This window comes from Typha latifolia, chromosome 8 (genome assembly GCF_019914945.1).
Source record: "Typha latifolia isolate L0001 chromosome 8, TyphaL0001v2, whole genome shotgun sequence".
In the NCBI taxonomy this organism is placed as follows: Eukaryota; Viridiplantae; Streptophyta; class Magnoliopsida; order Poales; family Typhaceae; genus Typha; species Typha latifolia.
The window spans coordinates 789,626-814,827 of record NC_133093.1 but is presented as its reverse complement, the minus strand read 5'-3'; the positions used below and the strand labels follow the sequence as shown (position 1 = coordinate 814,827).

General features: G+C 36.6%; 2 protein-coding genes and 1 long non-coding RNA gene across 3 annotated transcripts; 1 reads left to right on the top strand and 2 right to left on the bottom strand.

Annotated features, from left to right (window-relative positions):
* The first annotated feature begins 1,496 nt into the window (after positions 1 to 1,496).
* On the top strand, positions 1,497 to 3,595 carry LOC140794513 (uncharacterized). Its single transcript, XM_073146602.1, has 3 exons — positions 1,497 to 2,247; positions 2,915 to 3,075; positions 3,185 to 3,595. The coding sequence occupies exons 1-3, from the start codon at positions 1,649 to 1,651 to the stop codon at positions 3,358 to 3,360; spliced, it is 936 nt and encodes a 311-aa protein (XP_073002703.1). The 5' UTR covers positions 1,497 to 1,648; the 3' UTR covers positions 3,361 to 3,595.
* A 1,130-nt stretch (positions 3,596 to 4,725) lies between these two features.
* LOC140793361 (uncharacterized) lies at positions 4,726 to 5,940 on the bottom strand. Its single transcript, XR_012109940.1, has 2 exons — positions 5,582 to 5,940; positions 4,726 to 5,459 (listed from the first exon to the last, which is right to left on the bottom strand). It is a non-coding gene; the product is annotated as an uncharacterized lncRNA (long non-coding RNA).
* Positions 5,941 to 10,369: 4,429 nt separating this feature from the next.
* Positions 10,370 to 16,020, bottom strand: LOC140793784 (plasma membrane ATPase 4). Its single transcript, XM_073145478.1, has 16 exons — positions 15,821 to 16,020; positions 15,030 to 15,149; positions 14,679 to 14,915; positions 13,828 to 14,589; positions 13,603 to 13,725; positions 13,387 to 13,491; positions 13,162 to 13,306; positions 12,919 to 13,083; positions 12,576 to 12,814; positions 12,456 to 12,488; positions 12,256 to 12,337; positions 11,979 to 12,139; positions 11,651 to 11,824; positions 11,255 to 11,437; positions 10,912 to 11,093; positions 10,370 to 10,763 (listed from the first exon to the last, which is right to left on the bottom strand). The coding sequence occupies exons 1-16, from the start codon at positions 15,863 to 15,865 to the stop codon at positions 10,667 to 10,669; spliced, it is 2,853 nt and encodes a 950-aa protein (XP_073001579.1). The 5' UTR covers positions 15,866 to 16,020; the 3' UTR covers positions 10,370 to 10,666.
* Between the last annotated feature and the right edge of the window lie 9,182 nt (positions 16,021 to 25,202).

Below are 25,202 nucleotides of genomic sequence, written 5' to 3'. Positions count from 1 at the left end.
TGTGGGGGCCTCACACTTGAACAACAATAAAAGGCCATCAATATAGAAACGACAAACATTGCACATCCATCCAAAGGCTCTGGAGTCTGGATGGATGGATGTCCAGAGAGTTAGCTTTCTATGTAAGTCTTCTATCAGAGTCACAGGAATTCAAGTCTATGGGATCTCTATTCTCTATATATCATGTGACAACCCTACTGCCTGTGAGCCCACTACTACTACTACTACTACTACTAGCGTTGGAAGAGAACTCTGGGTTCTCTCAGGCATTACATCAAATGGCTAGAGACAGACAGAGGCAGTCGTCCCTTGGCTCTCTACAGTAATTGGAACTCTTTTGGATTCACTTTCCTAACAATCTTTTGTTGCTTTCACAGAGTGGTTGAAATCATTGCACTCTTCCTTCCTCACCAATGAAAAACACAACTTATAATTTGCCATTAAGCCGAAATTCAGGTCGTCACATGACCCTCTTATAATTCTAACTTGTGTATAAAAGAGACCAAAAATGTAGAAGATGCCATTAGTTTGCTACTCTAAGGCTTGCTTGGCATTGTAGAAGACTTACAGTACTCAAGCAATTTCTTTGTAGCAAGGAGAATGTCTCAAATGAGATGCACCTTTTACTTCCCTCATGTTATGATAAAAAGGGTAGCAAGGCTCAGTACTTCAGTCAGCATTCAGGAAAGCATTCCCATTCTCAAACACCTGCATGGGATGTGCATGGTTCTTCTACTCACCAGCTATGGTGATCACAAGAAAGATGGTTAAATAATAATATCCTATAATTATGAGTCTAGATCATAATTAGTAGAGATACAGAAATCATGTAACAGTGTTACATGAAAATGAATTAATAAAAAACATATGTATTATTTGAATATTTCTATAGAATCCGGTCAAAAGTTTAGTCCAAATCAAAATTTTTGGATATGAAAAGTAAACTCACCTATAGAGGGTAGCTAGAGGTGCTTGTGAGCAGCATAATATATAAATAAATATGAGGATAAAAAATAAAAGAGAAGCCTTTCTCTGTCTACATCGTACATCCATCGCTATCAGCCTTCTGACATTCAGAAAAAGCCAAGATAGCAGAAAGAAACAAGATAATTTAAGCTAGCCAATCAACACTTTACCATAGGGGTGGAGTTTCAAATTGGCAATGGCAAACTAGTTTAATTAATGTAGGAGGACAAATGAAAACAAAAGAATAATAATAATAAGAAGAAGAAGAAGAAGGAAAAGAAATTTTAAATTGATTGTTTGATGACTTCCTCTTTTTGTCTCTGACCAACGGAACCACTGCTCCTGTTCCATTGTAAGAAATTCCAATGCCTTCCTTCTTCCATCCCTTTCACAATCCCATCAATAAAAGACCAAAGCCTTTGGCTTTGCCTCTGCCTCTGCCTTTGCCTTTGCCTCTCTCTGCCTTTTGCCCTTTCCCTTTCCCTTTCCCTTTCCCTTTCCCTTTGCCTTTGCCTTTGCCTTTGCCTTCCCTTACAACAGACAGCAGCAGTAATAGCAACACAACAAAGACCAAACCTCTCTTTCTCTCAACTTTATTACATCCTTCTCCTTCTCCATCCCTCCTACTCCTTCTAACCCAACACAAGAAAAGAAACAAACTTGCTCACTTGTTGATGGGAAGATGATGAACAGATCATCAAACTCCAGCAGTGATGCTGCTGCCTTTGTCCCTTCCATGATGATGTCCTTTGTTGGGTTGGAACCCAACAACACCAACAACAACAACACCACCACCAACAACAACAACAACCACCACCAAAAGCATCAACTTTGGGATTGGGAATCCACCAATCCTAATCCTAATCCTTATCCTTCTCCCTCCTTCCAGACCCACAACCCGTTGCTCTTCCCAAACGCACCATTTCTCGAATGCCCACACTCGCTTCTGCCCATGACCGCCTCCCCATTCTACTCCCACCAGTTGCCGGATTGTCCACTGGGATTGATCAAGCAAGAGGACGCCGGCGGTGGCGGGGGAATTGGGCTCAACTTGGGCCACCGGACCTACTTCTCGTCGGCCGACGCCCTCGCCGTCGACCGGCTGTTCGCGAGGTCGAGGGGGTTCTACTCCCCGCCGCGGTGCCAGGCCGAGGGATGTGGCGCCGACCTCTCCGGCGCGAAGCACTACCACCGCCGCCACAAGGTGTGCGAGTTCCACTCCAAGGCCGCCGTTGTCGCCGCCGCCGGGCTGCAGCAGAGGTTCTGCCAGCAATGCAGCAGGTAACTTTAATCCACCTTTTAAAAAAGGATCACATCTTCGGTGCCGCTGCAATTCTCGGTGTTCATCCAACTTGGTATTTTATGTGAGGAATAGACAAAAAGTTCAATCTTTTCTTCTTCTTCTTCTTCTTCTTCTTCTTCCTTCTTCTTCTTCTTCTTCTTCTTCTCCTTCTCCTTCTTCTTCTTCTTCTTCTTCTTCTTCTTCTTCCAAGCATTAGAAATGTTCTTTTGAAGTGATCAAAAGGAATTGAAGTCTTCTTGTCCCTGAAACAGGATCAGGTTAATAGTACATTTTTGCTTTTGTCTTCTTATACTTTTGAGTATGGAGATTGGAGAACACCTGACAGACACTTCGACCACCAACCCAATGTTTCTTTCTTTCTTTCTTTCTTTCTTTCTTTCTTTCCTTTTTGTCTTTTAAACCCTGCCTTTCCACCTTCCCTATGTTTTGTTTAACAGTGACTTTGTGTACATAATATTATTCCTCATCTCTTTTCCTCCTAGCTGCCCTTTGGGCTTTTTATGATGCAGATCTTTCCCCATTTTCCTCTTCTAACATCCATTAAAGACATCCATAGAGTTCGAATTTTGCTAGGCCTATCTGGCGTTAGAATATAAAAAGATTAAAACCACCGTTCTCTATCTATCAGCTTAAGCTTTAATCCAGGTTTCATGTGTTGGCCGAGTTTGACGAGGCCAAGAGGAGCTGCAGGAAACGCCTAGCAGACCACAACCGCAGGAGGAGGAAGCCCCAAGAAACCAAGAACTCGGCCACCAGCTCTTCAGAGAGGAGCAAATTGAATCCAAAATGCACGAAAGACACTAGTAGTAATAACTCAAATCTACCATCTTTTTAATTTCTTTTCATCTTTTAGTTAGCTCCTTCTAGTTACTTGTATACTAATGCATCTGTATATATCAACATTAACATTACAAGCTGCAAGTAGTACCAAATCAACTACAAGCATCTCTAACACCAGTGTGAGCTTGGAGAAGCAAGAGGAGTACCAGAACAAAGCAAGCCATTTCACTTCAGAAAACACCACCCACCAAGTTAATGGCAACAACCTCCTCCACTTAAGGCAAACCATGTTTGAGGTGGACTTCATGTGATGGAGAAGGAGGAGGAGGAGGAGGAGGAGACCAGGAGAGAAGAGTTGTTGTTTTTGTTGTTGTTGTGTGATTGATGGAATTTTTTGTATCTCTCTTTTTCATTCCCTTTCTTGTGGGAATAATTTAAGGTTCTTCTTTTCAGAACAACCACTGATTCTGCGACCACACAAGGTGTATGCAAAGTTGTGATTCCATCTTTGGAATGTTGGAAACTTTGGAGGGAGTTGAGACCTAATTAGCATTACATTAAGCAAATTACATTGATCAAAGAGCATATGATATATTCCAGAAATAAAGTTTACTGGGGTTTTACAGAATCTTCCTTATAAACATTTTAGGTTTAAAATCTTGACCTTATATAAAGATACATAATACTAGAGGTGAAATTATAATTAGTGAAAAGATTTATGCTACTTATATAATAAAATGATAATTATATTAAAAACTTTAAACTATTACTCGTTAAAGTGTGTTAACGAGCAAATGACTATTTTATTATCAATTTTTTTCGTCTAAAATAAAGGTAAAATAAGTGCATCGATACATTAAATTTTTTAATATATGACTTTTTTTTCTTTTTTTTGGTCCCCCGAAGTTTAGGTTTCTGGCCATATGCGTCGCCGAACAATTGCTTCGAACCAAACGCCGCTGAGACCTACTCCAAGCGGTTGCGTTGTCAAGCTGTTCTCCCAAACCATCAACCGAATTGAGTAAAGCCACTAAATAATTTCTCCACAATATTGTTTAGGGTTGGAGTTGAAATCCATATAATAAAAAAAAATAGTGCGAAGGTTTTGAAGGCTAGGATGTCCAATGAGGAAGAAACTATGAAAATTACTTCAACGGTATCCAACGGGATACAGTATATTTCCGATTCTACCAGTAGATATACTTCCTTCCATAAAGCGACAGCTGTCCATCAGCCAATGTCAGGCAGTTTGTCTTTTTCAGGTGGTTTTTTTTCCATTTCACCCCTCATATTATATTTTTATTTCATATTACACCTTATCTTTTCATACCTCTAATTTAAAATTTTCTTTCTTCATTAAATCATACAAACATCTACCTAGTCTTTTTTTTTTTTGTGTGGAAAGATCCAATAATAAATATTAGAATTGTTCGTGATAATTTTTTTGATATCTTATTAAAAATAGGTAAAAAAGCCAAGGTTATAATATCCTCCCAAGAGTTAGGAGAAACGCTAGCATAATATGAATCTCTTTAACGAGGACTATACTTACTTAGTAGCGTTGAATATTTATTTTCTTTTGAAGGGAAATGATTTTTTTATATAATTTTTTCTTCACATATTTTGGTTTAGAAAAAGGGTAGGAGCAAGAATTATCCATTAACAGATATAAGATATGTTCTTCAAATAATCAAATGCCATTATTTTCAAATTGCATTTCTTATAATAGCCTAACAAATTGCATCATTGAATCATTAATGCATTGCTGCAAACTTGGGCCATGGCATTAATAAGGCTTCTTTCACTCTTTGTCTCTCTAAGTCTCAACCCTCAACTAGAAACTTGAGGATGTTCACCTGCAACTCTAAGCAAACAACATAGCTCTCCACTTCAACAAGCAGCTCACTCAAAGCCATCTCACTACCACCAGGCAACATCCTCCTCAGACTCCTCACAACATCACCTAATTCCTCCTCCCTTCTTATCTTCCTTCCACTGCTTCTACTTGGCCTGGTCGCCCTAGCAGACACTGGAAACCTCGAAAGCCGAGGTCGAAATGGAGAGAACTCAGAGATACTGCTTAGAGTTGTGGTAGGTTGGCATGCATGAGCATCATGAGGTTTCTTTGTTAGGTTCATCCCTTGCTCAAGCTTGTGTTTCAGGCAACTGCTCCATTTCTGCCCACTTGTGGATAGTACCAGTGCCATGTCGATTTCGAACCGCACCGTCTTCTCGATCTCTTTGCCTTGGGTCAGACGACATGAATTGACGACAGTTACTCTAGAAAGAGCTGGCAAGAGATAAGTCAAGTACTCATGAAGAAAGCCGGCGTTCGGTTCGAATAAGTTGAGGTGATCATTTAGCTTGTTTCCTTGCGTCTCCTTCATCAAGCAAGGAATGAGGTAGCTCTCTACAATATCAAACAAGAGCTTCCAAGTATTGGTGTGAAGGAATATATATATATATATATATATATATATATATATATATATATATATATAACATTGAAAGAGAAAGGTTTGATTCAATTACCTTTGCAATGTTTCAGAGAGCTTCCAAGTGTTTGGAAAGAGAAGAGAAGGGTGGCATCAATTTAAGCACATAGAGGGTAGGGGGGTTGGGGAAGAAGAAGGCATGCATTGATGGAGGGCAGAATGGTCAAGACCTCACCAATTAAATCCCAAAAGGCTGGCTTACACTTGCATGCATGCAGTTGGTCCAGATATGGAGGCCAGCCCACAAGCTGAATAATTGAAGGGAGAGAGGTAAAAGATTTTGGACGCATTCAATCTCTCAATATATGGAATGGAAAATAATATTACTGCAAGCCATGCCCATGAGTATAGAAAACAAAGAAGAGGGGCCTAAGAAATATATATAATGTTATCACTAATAATGGTTTGAAGTTTTGCCAAAGAGTTAAAAAGCTTAAAACTGAAACCAAAACCAAAACCCAAAACTTCTTATTCTTTTTAGACTTCAAGAGTGAAACCGAAACCGAAATCGAAACCGAAACCGAAACCGAAACCGAAACCGAAACTGAGATTTATTCTTATATGAATTGAAAATAAAGAAATAGTGCTAGTGAAGCACATGAATGCACATGCAATCTTTAGCTCTACCACAACCACCAAAAAGTTAAGTCCCCACGCTACCATGTGCTATAATTGTATAAATGTTATCACAAGAGTCCAACTCCCAGTAGCCTGATCTCCTCAATCATAATCCCACATCTCTTTCTCATACCAATTTCAAACATTTCACCTTTGTTTTAATTTTTGCACCAATATCACAACTTTGGTTGGATTAGAAGGGTTATTGCATAGTTGTAGTACAATTATATCATTTCCCACACCCATCTATATATAACTTAGGCCTTTATGCTCTTGTGGTTTCAGAATTGCACACAAGTACCTTAAGAGAGGAAGTCCCACATCCTTAACTTGAGGACATGCCACCCCATGCACAAGATGACAAGAGATGAGGTGGATGTCAATGGTGTCATAACTCAAAACTTTGGGGGGTTCCAGTGAATGATTGGTTGAATTTATGATCTCTGAAAACAAAAAACAAAAAAACAAAAACTAACTCTGATATTGCAGTAGATGATCAGTTAACTCAAAAGCCTAAATCGACAATATTAGATAACTTTTTTTTAGAGGCTAAGAGATTGTTAGGGGACTCTCTATCCCTAAATATAAAACAGATATAAACATAAGATTGTCATGGCAACTAAATTGCTACAGTAACTTGGCAGAACTTGATAGCAAGAAACTAAAATGAGTAGTTGTTTAATTTGGGGTCTCTAGGATTTGTTTGACATCAGTGAAGATCTTTTATCTTGTTTTGTGTGGTGGCTTTTGTTCACTGAGTGGATTTGGAGGTTAGCCAGGAAGAGGAGCACTGGAGAATTATAATGCATGCAAGTGCATGTGCATCAATAGTGTTTCAACAGTAGAAGTACCCCTGCTGAAACTAACTGAAGGACTGCAATTAATGTTCTTTCATGACTCTTACTCTTGTGATGAATTCCTACTCTTGAAAGTCCATTGTGATTTTCATATTTTATACTTTAACATTTTCCAAAGTTTCTAGAGTTGAGAGTTGACTTAGATATGGGTTTAGATTTTCTATCTTGAATAATAAATAAATAGGCTTGGTAGGATTCAAACTTCCAACTTTCCATCTAATACCAAGTTAACGCATTATATTTTATATTATGACAGCGTTTTTTAACGTGAAATGAATCTAATTTGCTCAGATGGTAGATGGCAAAGACAAGCATCATTCCCAAGACAAGATCCATTCTAAAAAATTAATTTGGGCAACTGTTCTATATGTTTTTTTTTTTTTTTTTCTGTTGAGAAAAGCCCAAGAAAGCTTAGTTTCATTACAAAAAGACAAAACCTAGCACTACAAGAAAATATATTTACAATGCCCATGTATATAACCAAAAAAACAGTGAGAAATAGTATCATCTCACACCCTGCAAGTTACAACCAAACCACCAACGAAAACTAAGTATAACTTCTCTATGCTTGTAATTAGGTGATCCTCTTTTAATTGCAATTCTCCAGAGCCCAAATCTATTTGCTCAATTGATCAAGCCTAACTAGAAGTCGTGGCATTGTCCTTACAATTAATTAAGTTTATATTCCTTCCATAAAATTGGCAAGATATATGTTAAATCTTGTCATTATTTTTCCAGTCATAGTAATAACCTAACTTTATTTTGCCAAGTGAAGTGAAGATAATGCAAGACGAAACAAAGAAGCCTGGACAAAGGGCATGAATATATTAACTTACAAATTATCCAAAAATCTTAGGTTGTTAAAGAATTGTGGTTTCTATATTTCATATTTATTTATGTACTATTTATGATGATGAATTGTGCTACATTTTGAAAGTTAGATCCATAATACTGCATGACTATAATATACTTAAACTTTTTATAAAAATGTATGTAGTGAAAATAACGCTATTTGTAATGATATCTATATTTTTTAGATAATGGTGAATACAGTCAAATTATTATTTTTGCATGAATTCTAAAAATAATCATGAATAAAAAATAATATAGTCATAGTATTAAAAATAAGAATATATACATATTTACATTTAAATCAAGAAAAGGGCAATATAAAAGTTATTTTGATTATTTTTATCACTTCTCCCGATTATCACAATCAAATATTATTCTTACCATTTACTTTATCTAATAATACATTATTGTATTTATCTTTCTAACCAAACACCAACACACACAAAAGATAAACACCTATTTTATCTCTATCCCAATTTTATTTATCAAGCAACCAAACGAGCCCTTAAATGGTTAATCTTTATATTTTATACTTTAACAAGATACATCATTGTCCCCTATTGGGCCAAACCCAAGATTGGTTTGTCCTTTTAATTTCAAGGCCCAAGACTGAGAGCTAGTTAAGAAGGCCTGGAAATGCTAATATGTGATACCAAGAGTACTGTTTAGATCACATCCAGCTTTATATGCTAGAATCTTGGACCAAGATATCCAAAGGAAAGAAGAAGAAGAAGAAGAAGAAGAAAAAGTATCTCTTTCTTATTCTCTAAAACTCTATAGAAGTAAAGGTACCAGTATATACCAAATCCCAAAGGGTACAAAATAAAATATACCATTCATCTTCAGAAGTAGGAAGCTATGCTAAACTTTTCCTCTCTTTTTTTTTCCCCTTTCTCTTTTCTTTTGTTAGAATCAACTGACCAAATCATTATTTCACCAGAAATCTTATATAGTTGCTTATATTATAAGTCCAATGAGTTCAGCTCATGGTTATTAAGTCTTAAGTTCAGGAATATCCAAAGTTTCTTCAGCTTTCACTGTCTTTATCTTCTCTTTGCATCTTCTACCAAAAGAAAGGTGGGGAAAAAGAGGAGAAGATTCAGAAGGCAAGAAGGATGTTGAATTCTTTTCTTTGGGATATGTAAGGAATGATACTTTGCCTCTCCAAGTCTAAAAATAAATGTCAAAAGACATATACCACTTTTGTTTGTGTATGTACATACTCTTCTTTCTCTTCTTTTCTTTCTCTTTCATATGAGAAATGATTAAAGTAGCCACAAGAAAGAAAGGAAAAAAGATGTATGCATAATGATGATCTATGAAGAGGATGATAGAATTACTAGTCCACTCAAATTTATGTCCATTGGCTGGAAACCTGTCTTACTAGACACACTAGTCTTCTGCTGAGTTGGGTATTTGCATATCTACCATTTGATTGTAGAATAAGAAAAACAAGGATAGAATAAATGAGCTTATGCCCGTTTACCAATTTTCTTTTAAATTCTTTTGTTGAATAATATTTCAATCATCAGCATACACCCTGCTCTATCCACTGATAGCAGCAAGTATAAAAGTTTCAGAGCATACATCTAATCCTAACAATACTAGCAGCATTTTAATAAAGTTCTAACAGCCACCAAACTAGCAATCCAACCAAAATATTAACAGTATCACAGAAAAGTATCAAAAGGCAAAACTTCTACGATCATATAGACAACCAAAACATAGAGATAACAAAGAGAAAAAATGGATCCCTCCAACCGCTATCAGCTAACTGGATCCCTTCTTCAGCAGCTTGGCTCTCTGCTGAGCCTCAACACTTTTGGCCTCTGTCCAGCATACAAACATAGAATTAATTCCGATGAATTAAATCCTCAGGGCAAAGCTGCACATTTGGCTGAGAAAGTTTATTTTCCCGAGTCATTTACCTGCTTCTGCCAGTAATCCAAATATCACTGAGGGACTTTGGAGTTTTAAAGCTACTCCAACAAACTCTAGCGACTAGCCCAGGCCAGCAGCACTTTCTTCATGTTGTGGCACTTCAAAAGAAAAGATGAATTGCCACAGTAAACACTTATAATCTTCAGGCCAATTCCTCTTGGGTAGAGATGCTCGATTATTTATTTCCTTGCGATCTTTTTTGAGTGTTGCAATAATATTGGATCAATAGGAGTCTTACTAGATATCTGACTCCTCTTCTATGAAGCTCATACTGATACGTACAACCTAAGATTTACCAATCGAAGGTCTCCAAAGTGCAAGGCTTCAAAAGATCTTAGCCACGACACATAGGACTTCAGAAAATAAAACAAAGGTACCAGTTGACATGTAGAATTTCACAAGTGGTGAATATTAATGCATCTTTAGGGCATTGTACAAGCAAAGAGCAACTGCAAAAGGAATAAGTTCCAAGCATTGCCAATTACTCTGTAAATCTATGGATGAACATGGATGGAAGGAAATTAGCTTATAGCTTACATCTTGCAGACATTGTAACGAGCAAAGAGAACTTAGAGAGAGCATCAATTGATTTTGAAGAAGTAACATTCCATTATTTCCATCTATCAGCACCTTGCAAGGAGAGAAACTATTCCCGCAGCTTAATCGCAGAATTTAGGGTAGAAAAACAAAAAAAAAAGAAACAAGAGTACAAGTATTAATGCAGAAAAGTAGGCCTAGAAGACTCTGTACTAGCGTTAAAAAGGCAGAAAGGTCTTCTGTTCCATCTCATGCACTAATATGCATCTATCTTTGCCCTTCATACTCATTTATCCAGACCAGTATATAGTGGTTGGTTACACAGTGTAATGCTGCTGGATTGTGTCGATGTCGAGTCCTTTCAGCTTAACTACTGATTCCACATGACCCTTCAGAGTGTGAAGCTCTCGGAGCCTATAATATGAAGCACAAGATTAAAGTCTTGATGTGTTTGTTTAAATTTTGAAATCTGAATGCTTTGGATGTCATTAGTTTGTTTCCTAGGCAAATTATAGTGTTGTTTGGATCAAGAAGTTGATGATATATCTTAAAGATAACATACCTTGCAACTTCGGCCCTTCTCTTAGCCTGCTCTGCAATCTCGGAAAGTTCTCGGTAGCTGCTTTTTTCATTGAAGAGGTTGGCGGTTTCAGGGGGTTGGAGTCCATGAAGAGTTCTCTGTGCCATAGCCCATTGAGCCTCCCTTTCTTCTCTACCATAATCCTTTTTGGTAGTGAAGGCAGTCTGTAAAGAGGAAAGCAAGCTTAGTTTTTTTTTTAATAAAAAAGTTGGAGAAAAGAATAGGATTCCAAACACAATTTAAAAAGCAGATGCTAAAAGAACCTCAAATGGACGAGGACCATCTATCAAGTATCAAGTGATGCTAGAGGATTAGGATTATATACCTTATTCTCAAGTAAATTATCCCAAGCCTTTCCACTTAAGGCGTAGCGAATGGCGAATTTGAACCAGTCAAGAGGAAAGAAGAAAACAACGCTGTACAGCCAAATAACTCCAGCCCATCCCCAACCTATACCTTTAATCCGTGCGAAGCCCCAATCAGCATATACAGCTATGACAGTTGCCACCTGCCAAGGAATGATACATGCCATTTAGTTCTACATGAAAGATCGAGTTAGCTATATAAGAAACACAGGTTCATGAAATATGTATGTGATGCACTCTTCCTGAAACAAATTCTAGCTAACAGGAAGCAACATTTTAATGACTCGGCTTAAAGCTCTTGCTGAGATTAAAAGCTCTTTGTTCCAATAAAAGAGCTAGAGGATGGAGGATCTTACAAGCTGAGCAATGATAAACGCACTGACTAGCAGAAGTCCAGGGCGTTCGATAAAGGACCAGCTGCGAGATCGAGTGACGAATATGAGAGCCTGACTAATGATACTAACTTGCAGGTATAGAGCAGACATCATTTCATCATCGCTGAGCCTCAATGATCTAACTTTAAACTTGTCCTGCACAAATGAGAAAGAAAAAAAAAATCATTAGATGGCATTCAGTTCCAAAATTCAACTAAATTATAACGAAATACAAGACTTAAAACTAATAAGAAATTCTTATCATGGATGAGGTCTTAAATAGACAAGAATAGATTGAGAAATGCTTTACCGAGAAGAAGTCAGTATCATGCATAGCCCAGAAAAAGATGACAGTCATCAAAGCCAAATAGCTGCCAAACACAACACCAGTGACAAATATCTCTTTCAGTTTCCAACTATCAGGCATTGGAGATGGCTTGACACGATCTTTTGAAATTGTCATAATCGTACCTGAAATTTGACAATAAAAAATAGTGAATTCAGCCTCAGAGAAATACGCAGGACAAAAGACAGAATATATAGAACGGAATGAGAAAAACGATTAAGTGTTTAGTATCTATACTTACCATCATTTAGAATGGCAATGATCAAAACCATGAAGGGGGAGAAGTCAAACTTCCATATCAATGCGATAAGCATGAAACCGAGCTATATATAAAAAAAGGAAACCATAACTAAACCAAATAAACAAAATTAAGATGGGGATGGCCATGTTAGATCATAAAAAGACACAATTACTTCCAAGAGCTCTTGCTTAAGTACTTACGACAATACGGATGGTGATGGAGACAGCATAAATCTACAGAGACAGAGAGAGATGAGAAGGCAATGTTAGAACAACTTAATGAAACCTGACTTAAACAACAAAAAGTCAAGAACTTCTTACCGTGTAGTTTTTCATCCTCTGGAAAATGGCTCTGCTGGTAAGAACAGCACTAATGATGACACTAAGCCCAGGCTCAGTAAGGACTATGTCTGAAGCACTTCTAGCTGCATCTGTGGCATCAGCAACAGCAATTCCAATGTCAGCCTTCTTCAAAGCAGGGGCATCATTGACACCATCTCCTGTCATTCCACATATATGCTTCCTCTCCTGTAACTTCTTCACAATTTCATACTTGTGTTCTGCTCCACAGAAAGATGTTTTCCCATTACATAGGCAATAAGAACTTTGAAATGGTACGAGAGAAGTTATTGCATGTATGTGCCTATATGCAGAGCAAGCTTACCTGGAAATACGCCAGCAAATCCATCAGCCTTCTCAATCAATTCATCTACAGGAAGAGCAGCAATTGATGCATCCTTATGTTGGCCAAGTAACGAGGACGATGGGTACATGTTTGTTCCCATTCCAAGCCTTCGCCCAGTCTCCTTAGCAATAGCAAGTTGATCGCCTGAATGGATCAATACTCAGTGAATAGACTACCGAAAGAGGTAGTATTAGTTTAAAAATGAGAAGCCCGGAAAATTACCAGTAATCATCTTCACATTAACACCAAGGTTGAGAGCTCTCCGAATGGTTTCGGCACTGTCATGTCTTGGGGGATCGAACAGAGGCAACAAACCAACAAACTGCCACGGCCCACCTGCACTCTCCTTGGTTCTTTCTGGGACTTCCTGTAGGACAATTCACATGCTTACATGAGGAATAGAAACAACAATAGGAACAAAATAAATGGGAAAGATCAAAGTCAAACCTGTCTACCAACGGCCAAAGATCGAAGACCGCGTTCAGCGAACTTGTCAATCACAGAATGAACCTTCTGCCTTACATCTTCCTTGCAGTTGCAGAGGTTCAAAATCTATTCCCATGAACCAAATGATCAAGAAACTATAAGCGTCCAAAACTAAGAAAAATGGAAACAATAAAATAAAAATAAATCCATTGATCAGATACAAGGGAAAAGTTGGACCTGCTCAGGAGCGCCTTTACTTGCACGATGCCAATTGCCACTGGCATCAACGTAGGTAAGAGCAGTTCTCTTGTCAACAGGGTTGAAGGGGAGGAAATGCACCTCCGTGATACCAGCTCTTGCCTACAGAATAGGTGTAAAAATGAATAATACTTGTGATAATTGACCAACAAATAGGAACAAAAAAAAAATTGCACAGAAATATATACGCAAGGCAATCAATACCTCTTTTGGGTCTGCGAGCATTCCAACCATGGCAGCATCAATGGCATCCTGATTCTCAGTTCTTGAAGCTCTTGCAGCCAATAAGATCACATACTCCTTATCCACTCCCTTCACAAAAACCTCGATAAGGTTTTTGTCAACACTCAACTTGTTAAGAGTAAGCGTCCCTGTCTTGTCACTGCATAGAACATCCATCCCAGCCATTTCCTCTATGGCAGTCATTCTCTTAGTGATAGCACCTTGTTCAGATAGCCTGTGTGACCCAATAGCCATGGTCACCGACAACACCGTCGGCATAGCAATTGGTATTCCTCCAATCAAGAGGACCAGAAGATTGTCAATACCGTCCCTGTATTTACGATGTTGGATCGGGTACATGACGATGAGCTCCACGACGATCCCAACAGCTATGGAGCAGATACAGAAATTACCGATGGCTGTGAGAACCTTCTGAAAGTGCCCAACTTGGTTAGTGCTGTCCACAAGATGGGCAGCCTTCCCGAAGAAGGTATGAACACCGGTGGCGATAACAACAGCCTCGATCTCACCCTGCTTGCAGGTTGAACCAGAGAAGACCTCGTCTCCTGGATTCTTCGTGACGGGAAGGGATTCTCCAGTCAAAGCAGACTGGTCAATCTTCAGGGGATCTCCCTCAAGAAGTCTGGCATCAGCAGGAACAATATCTCCAAGTTTGATGCTGATTATATCTCCAGGCACCAGAATAGACGCGTCCTGTTCGGTCCAGCGCCCATCTCTGAGCACCTAGAATGATAAAATTATGCAGATAAGCATACAAAACATAACAAAAAAGGCTGCAAAAAATATCAAATTTTCTGAAAAACATTTCACACCTTCGTTTTTGGCGCAAGACCAGCCATGAGAGCAGCAGCTGCATTACCAGCGTTGTTCTCTTCAATGAAACTGATGGTGGAGTTGATCACCAAGAGAACGACGATACCCACAAAGTCTTGCCAATCCGGAGGCTTCCCGTCACCATTGGCCAGGGCAATAGCCATGATGGCGGCCATTTCCATGACCCACGAGAGGGGGTTCCACATAAACCCCAAGAACTTGAGAATTTTGCTCTCCTGTTATTGCCCCCACCCAAAAAAAAAAAAAAAAATCATTCTTTAGTACAAGGCCATGATATAAATCAAGGAGGAGGAAGAAGGATAAAAAAGGATTCGCTTTGGAAAAAAAACCTTCTTCTCTTCTAACTTGTTGGGCCCGAAGATTTGAAGCCGATTGGCTCCTTCGTCGGAAGTGAGACCTTCTTTGGTACATTTCAGCTGCTCGAACACCTCCTCTACCGGAATCCGTTCCTGAGACAACAACAACACAAGACAACTCAACACCCATGAGCAAGAACAACTTCTTCCATTAGTGGAACCACAAAAGAACAGCAACTAAAAGAGGCAACTTTTTTTTTTTTTGTGGAAAAGAGACAACTTCACAAGCGAAACCAAGACTCCTATTTCTCGTGACGAGGTTTGGCAAGATGTCGTCATCCCAACACGTGAATCAACAGGGGCAAGCAAAAAAGCGAAAATTAACCCAAAAAAAAAGTTTTCAAAAATATTAAAATTAACCGTGACCCCCCAAAATCGCAATAATCGAAAAAAAAAGAAGTTTCTAACCGTAGAGAGCAAATAAAGATTCTTTTCGAGGGTTTCTTTTGTAATTTTTGCTTCGTTATCTTTGTATGGCGAAGAACCCAAGAAGAAGGGAAGAGGATTGCAGGGACGGCGGAGTACAACAGAAGTACTCGCAATCTCTCTATACAGTAAATAGAGGAAGAAGACAGTAAAACTCAAATTTAAAAGAAGAAAAAAATAATCATATCCATTAATACGACAAAAAAAAAACCTACAAATATAAGAGAAAAATAGTTGAAAAAACGGATTAAATACGAGGAGACCGATCTGATCATATCAGAGGGAAAAAGAAATGAAAAAAAAAATTCGAGAACGAGCGAGGCGTCTGCGTCTCTCACCAGATCAACGGTCTCGTTCTTGATCTCCTCGAGGCTAATCGCCATCACGCTCGCGCCACCGGAGCCAAAACCCTAGATTAAGAGACGAGAGATCGAAAGAAGAAACCCTGGGAATGGAGAAGGCGGAGGTTATAATGGTAGTGGAGGGGGAGAGGAAGACGAGGGAGAGGTGGAATCCGGTGCTCGAGGTGGGAGAGAGCGAAGCATTTGGCTATCGGGGTGATATTTATAGGGCCGGTTGTGACCACAATGCCCCTTTCCCAATTGGCGGGGCCTACCGGGAGTATACGGTGCGCCACCAAATCGACCGGGTGACGTGCCGGTCACTTCCTCCAACGGGTTCCTCGAGGGGTGTACCTGTGAGCCGAAAAAGTACGCGCTTGGAACTTCCTCTCAGAACCTACGCATACGAATTTGCCTCTGCGGATAAAAATATTGCGACTCAGATAATTTGCATATCGCCCCCTCATTTTTAGCCTAGACACAGTTCAATAAACAGAAAGAATAATTACATTTCACTCCCTATGACTAGGCATAAATTCACTGCACCATTAATAGTTTTATAGTTATATCCTAATATAAATTATTATTTTTTCCATCCATCTTTTATGCATTGAAAATAATATCAATTAAATTTTAGATAATAAAACTATGATAAAATGTAATGTAATTTTTAAAACTAACTCCATAGGATAAAATGTAATTTTTTCAAAGAAGAAATTTTCAAATAAACCCTTAATATGATTTTGTTATTTACTATACTTTATTTTTTTTTTTAAAAGAGTTAAATGTATTTTAGCTCCTTGTATTTATGCTCAAAATTACTTTATCATATAAACTTCAAAAAGTTTTAAACCGGTCCTTGTTTTTATCACTAAAATGCCCCTATCCTATTTGTTAGAAAATATATACAGATTTTAATATAATGTAGCAAAATTATAAAAATAGCCATAGTATTTAGTTAAATTTAATTTTTGAAATACAGAAAGTAAAATAATTTTAGGCATAAGTACAAGAGGGTAAAATATATTTAACACTGAAAAAAAAAATCTCAACTAAAATATACGAAGAACATACATATCATATCGCAATCACCGTCCCACCATATGTTAAACTTATCACCATACTGAAGTAAGATAATTCTACTTGTAAAATTATTAAAATACTCTTTTTAAGAACGATATGAATATTAATTGATATAGACATAAACAAATAAAAAAAATTAAATAACGCCCTATAATTTTTTTAATTTTTTATATTAATACTCGTTCTTTGAGTATTTTGTAATTTTGACTCCTCATTTCCAATCTTAAATTAACTTAACCCAGTCATTTTCAATTGATGGGTATCAACTAAAATAATATGCTAATAGGGTGGGTCAACCCATAAATATTAAAAAATAATTAAGGATAATTTAGTAATTTAATTAGTAAAGTTACGTAAGCCTAGACTAGCATATTAGGATTGATGATAGTTAATCAAAATAACAGTAGAATATTATATGTAAATTATAATAAAAAAAGGAATTTAGTTACAAAGACTACTTAGTAAGCAGGTAATAAAATATAAGATATTATTCATAAAATTATCTGATATTTAAAATTTAAAATATAAAAATTTCAAATTGAACTAGAAATTATGCAATAATCATAATAAAAAAACCATTTTCTCATTATGACATCGACAAGAATAACTTAAAAATTATATTTAGAATCTTTTCGTCGTTCACTTGTGGAATAGGAATATGCTTATTCTAGAATAAGTCTCCTTATACTGATGTAGTAACTAAATAATATTTTACCTTATTCTAGTATACTATTTTAATATTCTCTCTCATTTTATTCTATACAACTTTCTAAAAATTATTTATTAATAACCCAATTTTATAATTTTACCTTTTGAGATGATAACACACTAGTTATATCAGCTACAATTGCTATCTCCTCTCTCTCTCTCATCTCCAAAGATAGCCCCGCACAGTGCAGGGTATTAGCCCACATAGTGCTAGGTAACCAACGTTCTCAATCAATTTGGCGCGCTCTTCCAAGCCCTCCCTTATTCCACCGTTGTCAAGACCATCTGCGATGAGATCATCAACTCACCCTTCTCCGCCGTCTGCAAGAAGCTCACGTACGACCTCCTCCGCTCGCTCAACCTTACTCCCCCACCTCTACGATGTGCTCATCTTAGGCCTCAATTCGATCTCTCCTCCCCAACCCCGAGGTCTCCGTTGCGGCTCTCTACTTTCTCTCCTCCCTCCTCTCCCATCTCTTCCCTCGCCTCCTCTCCAATTCCCACGCCACCTTCGCCACCGCATTGACCTCCCCTTCCCTATCCCTCTACCTCACTACCGTCCTTGCCAGCGATGATCTTGTACTTCTCTATCATGCCTCCCCATCCCTTCTCGATTGCATCTCCTTATGGTAGGGCAACATCTCCGCCCTCGCCCTCGATCGCTCCAATGCCGTCGCCAAGTAGCATCAAACGAACACCCAAGTGCGAGGTTATAACCCCGCATAGATGCACACTAGAGTGCGGGGTTATAACTCCACACTATAACCCTAAACAATACGGGGAAGTCCACAGTATAAAGGCCTCATACTATTTACTATATAACATATAGTTACGAGTATTTTCGTCACTAGGTTTAAAATATCACTAATTCTCAATACAATTTTATTATTTTAATATCAACTTTATATCACATCAAATATAATTATTACACGTTATACTAGTAACATTACAATAGCTTATACTAGTATTAGCCATAAAGAAGCTTAACCGGGTGTTTATATGTTAGGCTGTAGTTTAAAATACAAAAGCTGAAAAAAAGAGCGATGAGATAGAAATCCGAGTGCAACTAAGAAAGTCCCAAAGTGCAAGGGATTTTTTGAAAATTTTCCATATGCAGAAGAGATTTTCTACTTCACACACTACAATTTGTGAAAGGACAGGGTGCAAATTGAAATAAACATATAATATAATATTTATATAGGTGCACAAAACCTCTTATAAAAAAAATGCCATCGCGCAGAAAAATTTTCTGCGGAAGTTCGGCAGGAGAGCTCCCCTTGGGGCCCATCCTACGTGGCACTTTCTCATAGGGTGAGGTGCACTAACTCAGAAGGTTGACGGCTGGGGCCATTTTGGACATTTCACATCATCCCGTTCCGCTGGGAGAATTTAAAACACGTCGGTATGCTTCGAGCCTCATCGGCCGTTGGATTCTCCCCCGATGCCAAGATCTCATCCGTTCAAATCGCGAAAAATAGAAAAATTTGGTTGGAAAATTAAAAAGGGAAAGGAATAATTTTCTTTAATTCTCTTATCAAAAATGAAGGTCAAATTTTTTTTACTATATCTTATTACCGTATAATAAGTGATTTTAAATTAATTAAAATATAATAATAATAATAATAATAATAATGTATGTTTAGATTAAACGCAACATGTACATTGTTAATTTTGACATGATCTATGTGTTAGAAATTTTATAAACATACATTTTCTAATTAAATTGCAAGATTCATAATTATGGAGATAATCCAATAAATCTTCTAAGGTTTGGACCATCGAAATGTTCAAAATTAATTAAATTAACAGCTGGGGATTAGAGGAGACAGTGGTGGAATTGATCATCATGTTCTGGCCTATGAAGGCCATGAAAGGTTACTTTGAATTGTCCATTAGTTGATAGATAAATCCAAATGTACCTCTCTTAATGCCGTGGATTAAGTACATGATTAAGATGTGTTAGTAGATATTAATAAGTAGTTAATTATCCATCTCCATCTCTTGTTTCATGTGAATCGATTTGTATGTATATAGTTAAAGCTGTTTCTTGTTGGAGATCATAGTACTAAGAAAATCTACTTAATTAATCATTAATCAAAGAGACCCCATTAGGGTTATCTATGTGTTTAATTCCCAATAATGCCAACAAAGTACTACCAAAAGTATATAGAAGCAAACATGCACTAATATATGAAAGAAAGTATAGAGGTGATGTTAACTACTCCATTTTGGTTATAATCTAATTATCTTCTAGGGAAGTGATGCATGACTCATATACCAATAAAAGAATATCCTAGTGAAAGAAATTTTATTTTTGAAGCATTTGCCCTAGATTTGGATCTACTTATGTGATGCAAAATAAGATATGCGCAGAATAATAACCCGTTTAGGTCTCATAATTATTCAGGGGTAGCTCGAGCTCGGACCCGATTCAAATTAATCTATTAATGTTTAACGGCTCCAATCACATTCGAAAGAGAATACAAGGGGTCGTAAGATTCAAACATACACGAGCAGAGCTATTTGTCTATACTGAATCTCAATCTGGTTAGCTCGAGATTATTCAACTCATCGAGCCTAATGATTACAATCAATTAACAAAACAAAAGTATGGATCATATGATGCTGAAATAACAAAAATGTTCAAAAGATGGGACAAAAGGGCATGGGAAGATGATTTGGTTGAGAAAAAACTTGGTGGAGTATTAATTTTTGTTTGTAAGATTATATATATATATATATATATATATATATATTCGGGACCACCAAATATGTGGTTGATATAGGAAAACAAAGAAAGATCTATATACAACCATACAATGGCAAACTAACATTTTATTATATAAAGAGAGGCCCACTTTGTTATTTAAATCATTATAACATATTAGTCTATCTACAAAAGAAATAAAATTAAAGTGCACCTCAGATTCCACTTAGGGTTTGCACTTTTTTTTTCTATTCCTCCAAAAGCAAACAACCACTCCATAATTAGCATTGCATGCATGTTTTTTAAGCCAAAAAGAATAATTAAATTTTTGGCAAGTATGTATAAGTATCTAATAAATTGCCATGATCAAAGTGCCCATTTGATGCTAAATAAATGGAGTGGCTAAATCAAGGATTGAAAGCAAAGTCTCTCAAGCAACTCTAAAGGTTAAAATCAAGCCTTTCTAAGCTTGAAAGCATCAAATGGAATTTGACTAAATGCACATCAAAGATTTGTACTTTATTATTATTATTATTTTGTTAATACTTGTCAACCTTTCCATTGATTTGATAGTAAAGAATAATTGGTGCAAATTTTTTTATAAACAGTGGGATTCTCTACAATCAAGCCCAAAAGAATTTCATGCAAACTTAAGTTATACCAACTTCCTTTTTCCCCTTTTTTTTGTCTTTGTTTCGAGAAGTTATTAAATTCAACATGGATTGCAAAAACAAAAACAAATTTTATCAGTCAATTTACTATTTTTAGAAAATATTTTTTTTAAAAGAAACTATATATATTTATATATATAAGGATTTGAATTTACGAACTAGATTAAAACAAAAGTAGGAATATGGTAAAAAAGAAATAGATAGTCTTCGACGGTCTAGATCTTGACTACATCATTTTGAAATAAGTTTATTTTTTGAAGTGAAAGGAGCTGGTATCAGCTAGATTAATTTGGTCGGTTAGTTAACACAAGGAATCAAAATACAACAGACTACGTAGATCCGGGTGAATAGGGACCCTAGGATCCCACATAGCGGAGGCCGAGGCCACTTTACTAGAGTTGGCTGCCATGTTCGTCACTTAGTTTGCTTCTCGAAACACATGAGAGATCTTCCACTCCCTAAACCCACTCAATAGAACCCTACACTCTTCCACCATGCTTTTGACGTGCCACGGGCAGCTTGCCTCGTGTCGGAGAATTTGAGCAAGGACTAGGGAGTCCAGCTTGAGCTGCATCCTACACCCCTTATCAGTCATACTGAGGCCTAACCAGACTGCCCAAGCTTCCGCAAACAAAATGGAGATGCTCAGGTAGGGTTCCCAAGCTATCTTCACAGGTCGTCCGTCCTAGTCCGGGATCACAAATCCTGCTCCCCCCTAATAGCTTCGATCAGCAAAACACCCATCAGTGTTGATTTTTAGCCACCCAACAGTCGGGGCCTCCCACCTGACCAAGCTTGTGGCCTTGGACACGTGAAAGCTACTATAAGTTACCATAAGAGAGCTATTATATCTGACCGTCGATATTAAAAACTATATAGTAGGGAATTTCTACAATCTTAGATATTAGAATATCCACTACATCTAAAATAAAATATAAATAAAAGCAAATATAAAATGAGCCAAAGGTCAAATTGGACCAAATTCTGGGCCAATTTCTTTTTTTCAAACAAAAAAAAAAGGTTAAGTATTTGTTGCTACCCTTAAATTAAAAACTATATATGTGAATGCTATTTTGGGTCAACGTGGAAAAACCCTGCGGTACGTCTAGAGGTACAGTGGGCCCCGCTGCCGGCTTGTGGTCGGGTCTTTGGACACGTGGGTCTAGGGAGTCCATTAGTCGATGGTCAAACCCCGGGGTTCACGGTTCAGGTGCAGTAAAAAAATGGGCGGTGATTGAATGAACCCCACTCCTTTCCTTTCCGCCACCGCCGCATTTATATGCGCCCTAAAAAATATTAATAGTATATTTTTTTGGATAATTTATGATTCACACCCTACTTTTTCCAGTATTTACATTTTGAGTTATCTTAGGCATAAGTTGGTAACATATATTTTAACCCGTAATTATATTTAGTTAATTTTTTTTTATTTTAGCTTATAATACTGATTGCATATCATTTTACATTTGATACATACTAAAGTTTATTATTATAAATACTATTTTCTAAGATAAACAATTTTATTTCTCTACAGGGAGGATTTTCTCCATTCAAATTGGTATGTTTTAATACCTTTAATCGTGGATATTTTTCGAGAATAAAATCTAAAGTAGGGTCCAGGACCTTTTTACCTCATATAATTTAGTTAAAATCACTAATTATTTCGTTAATATAGATTAAGAAATACCTCATATAATTTCGACTTTTTATTTTAATATTATTTTATTTTTAATATATTCTAAAATGTGTACGTTCAACTTGTACGGACGACAATTCAGTCAACGATGTGATGTTCACGAGTCAACGTGAAGAAAAGTTTTTTTCAAAATAGTACCAACTTACATGAATCATATCTCCAATTAGTCCAAAAAAGAGGAGCTAATTGTGAGTCAAAATAGTACAAAAATTAATTGGCCATTTTAATCATTTGGGCTTGCATACATTAGTCTACCTAGATAGGCTTGTTTTATTTATTTATTTATTTTTTAAACCTTTTAGAATAAAATTATCAAAAAGGCCAAATTCTTTTTTTATTTATTTATTTTTTTTTTTTTGGTGAAAAAGAGATTACCATTGATTGTAAATATAATTTTGATCAGACATTTGTATGTTTCACATGTATTAAATGTCACATTTTTATAAGAATATTACTTGTGAGTAATAAATAAGAATTTCACATTTATACTCATATTATTTTACTTAGTTTTTTTTAATTTTGAGAGGACTAAAAATTTAATAATATCTCAGTTAAATCAATGCTATTAGGATTCAAATTTAAAAATACTCGTATATTGTACTCTTTAATCATCAGCCCAATTAACTTAAACTAACCAAGCTTTAATAAAATGGTATTTGAATAAGAATATTTCATTAGGGATACTAACTTTACTTTTAAAACACCAAAATTTTCATAATTTAGTTAGCATGGGGCTGTGTTAGAAAGTATGTTAGGGTATTTTTCATAATTTCATTTGTAAGTTAAATGAATTACAAAGTAATTATGTGTCATATAAACATTATAGTTCCATATTATAGATAAATATTTAGAAACTTTTGTTATATTTAATAAAGTTTATGTGATTCTAAAGTGAAATCCAATTTTTTTTTTTAAGTCAAAAGCTCATAAATAGAAGATTTCGTTACTAGCAATACATAATACAATCCGGCGACGATCCTAAAAAAGCCCTAAATTTGACTACACAAGATGCCCGACAGTAAAAAAATGAGTATTATGTCTCAAGAGCGTATAAAAGATTAATAAAAAGCAACCTAGATTAAAGTGCATGCATAAATATTCTCATGTCTAACATCTCTATCACAGCCTCTGTAGACTCGTACAATTTTTCTACTTGGACTTAAAGGAAGTTGAGACTAGGGTCAATTGCAGCATTGAAACACCACAAATAACAACCTAACAAGATAAATAAAAATTCAACCAACAACACCAAACAAGACTGCACAAAGGAGTCGGAGAAGAAGGCGATGACACCATAAAGGTCTCCCCATGCTGAAAACTCGATAGAAAAGAGAGAAGCAGCCAATGAAAAATTTCAAATCTATCGAATCACACATCTTAGACAAAACCCAACCACGATCAAAAGCCCCAAGGATAAAGCAGATGGCGAGTCATAGAGGAACAGAATGCAACCATATTCCCCAATTGGTCCCTATTAGCCAAAGGCTGGTAAGGACCAAAGGAGAGAGGAGGGTCCTCGACCTGCCCCCGTAACTCACCTCGTCAGATTGTGAGGGACATGACTCACAGTAAGGGAAACAAGAAGATAGGGGGAGAAAGAGAGGATATGTTTAGGAATGAAAGACACCTCCTCATCCACCTTATTAAGTCGTCCAAGGGAGGAGAGAGGGATAAAAGTGCTAATGGCGGTGCTCAAGAGATGAGAAAAGGAGAAAGCTAAGCAACACTAGGAACCTTGGTGGTACTCACAGAGAAATTAAGTGAGATCGTATGTTAATTTGGCATTTAAAGTCATTGAATAATAAGTGAAATCTCAACAACCATTGTGAACATAAAGAGTCCATTTAGACATCAAAATATGAGTATTATTTTGTGAACCGTCCTTGTCATGGGATTATATAGTCCTTTTTCTTTCTTTTTCTTAAATGGATTAAAATATTATTTAAAAACTTCAAAATCATTATTGGAGAGGCCCTCCAAAGGAGTAATGTTGAGGCTTAGCCCTTCTTTTTTGCAATATTTATTACTTTAATATATCTTATTTCCAAGATGAGAAAAGGAGGCCAAAAGTGGATATTTTCATTTTTTTTAAAAGAAATGAAAAAGAATATTCCTTATGAGCTAATCAGATGTGGGCTTTTTGTGGCTTAAGATTAAAATATAGATGTTTATTTGCCAAAACAAAAACCCTATTTTTTGAGGGATGTTTAACATGAGAATGTGCCAAACTAATAAAATAATTATGAACTAATTTATGTTGAAAAGAATAGAAGGTTTGTTTAATGACCCACAAACTAAAGTTAAGACATGATCACATGATAGATAGGGACCAGATTATTAATTTTCATATCAAATCCATCCACTAAGTATATGCCATGAGGAAAGCTGTATGCCCAATAGTTTACTCACATACCTTCTCACACCCAAAAAGAATATATTAATTAAAAAATAAATTAACATAAAGTAAAATGACCAAAATAAATGGAAATAAGCTAAGCAGGGTTTCATCAACAA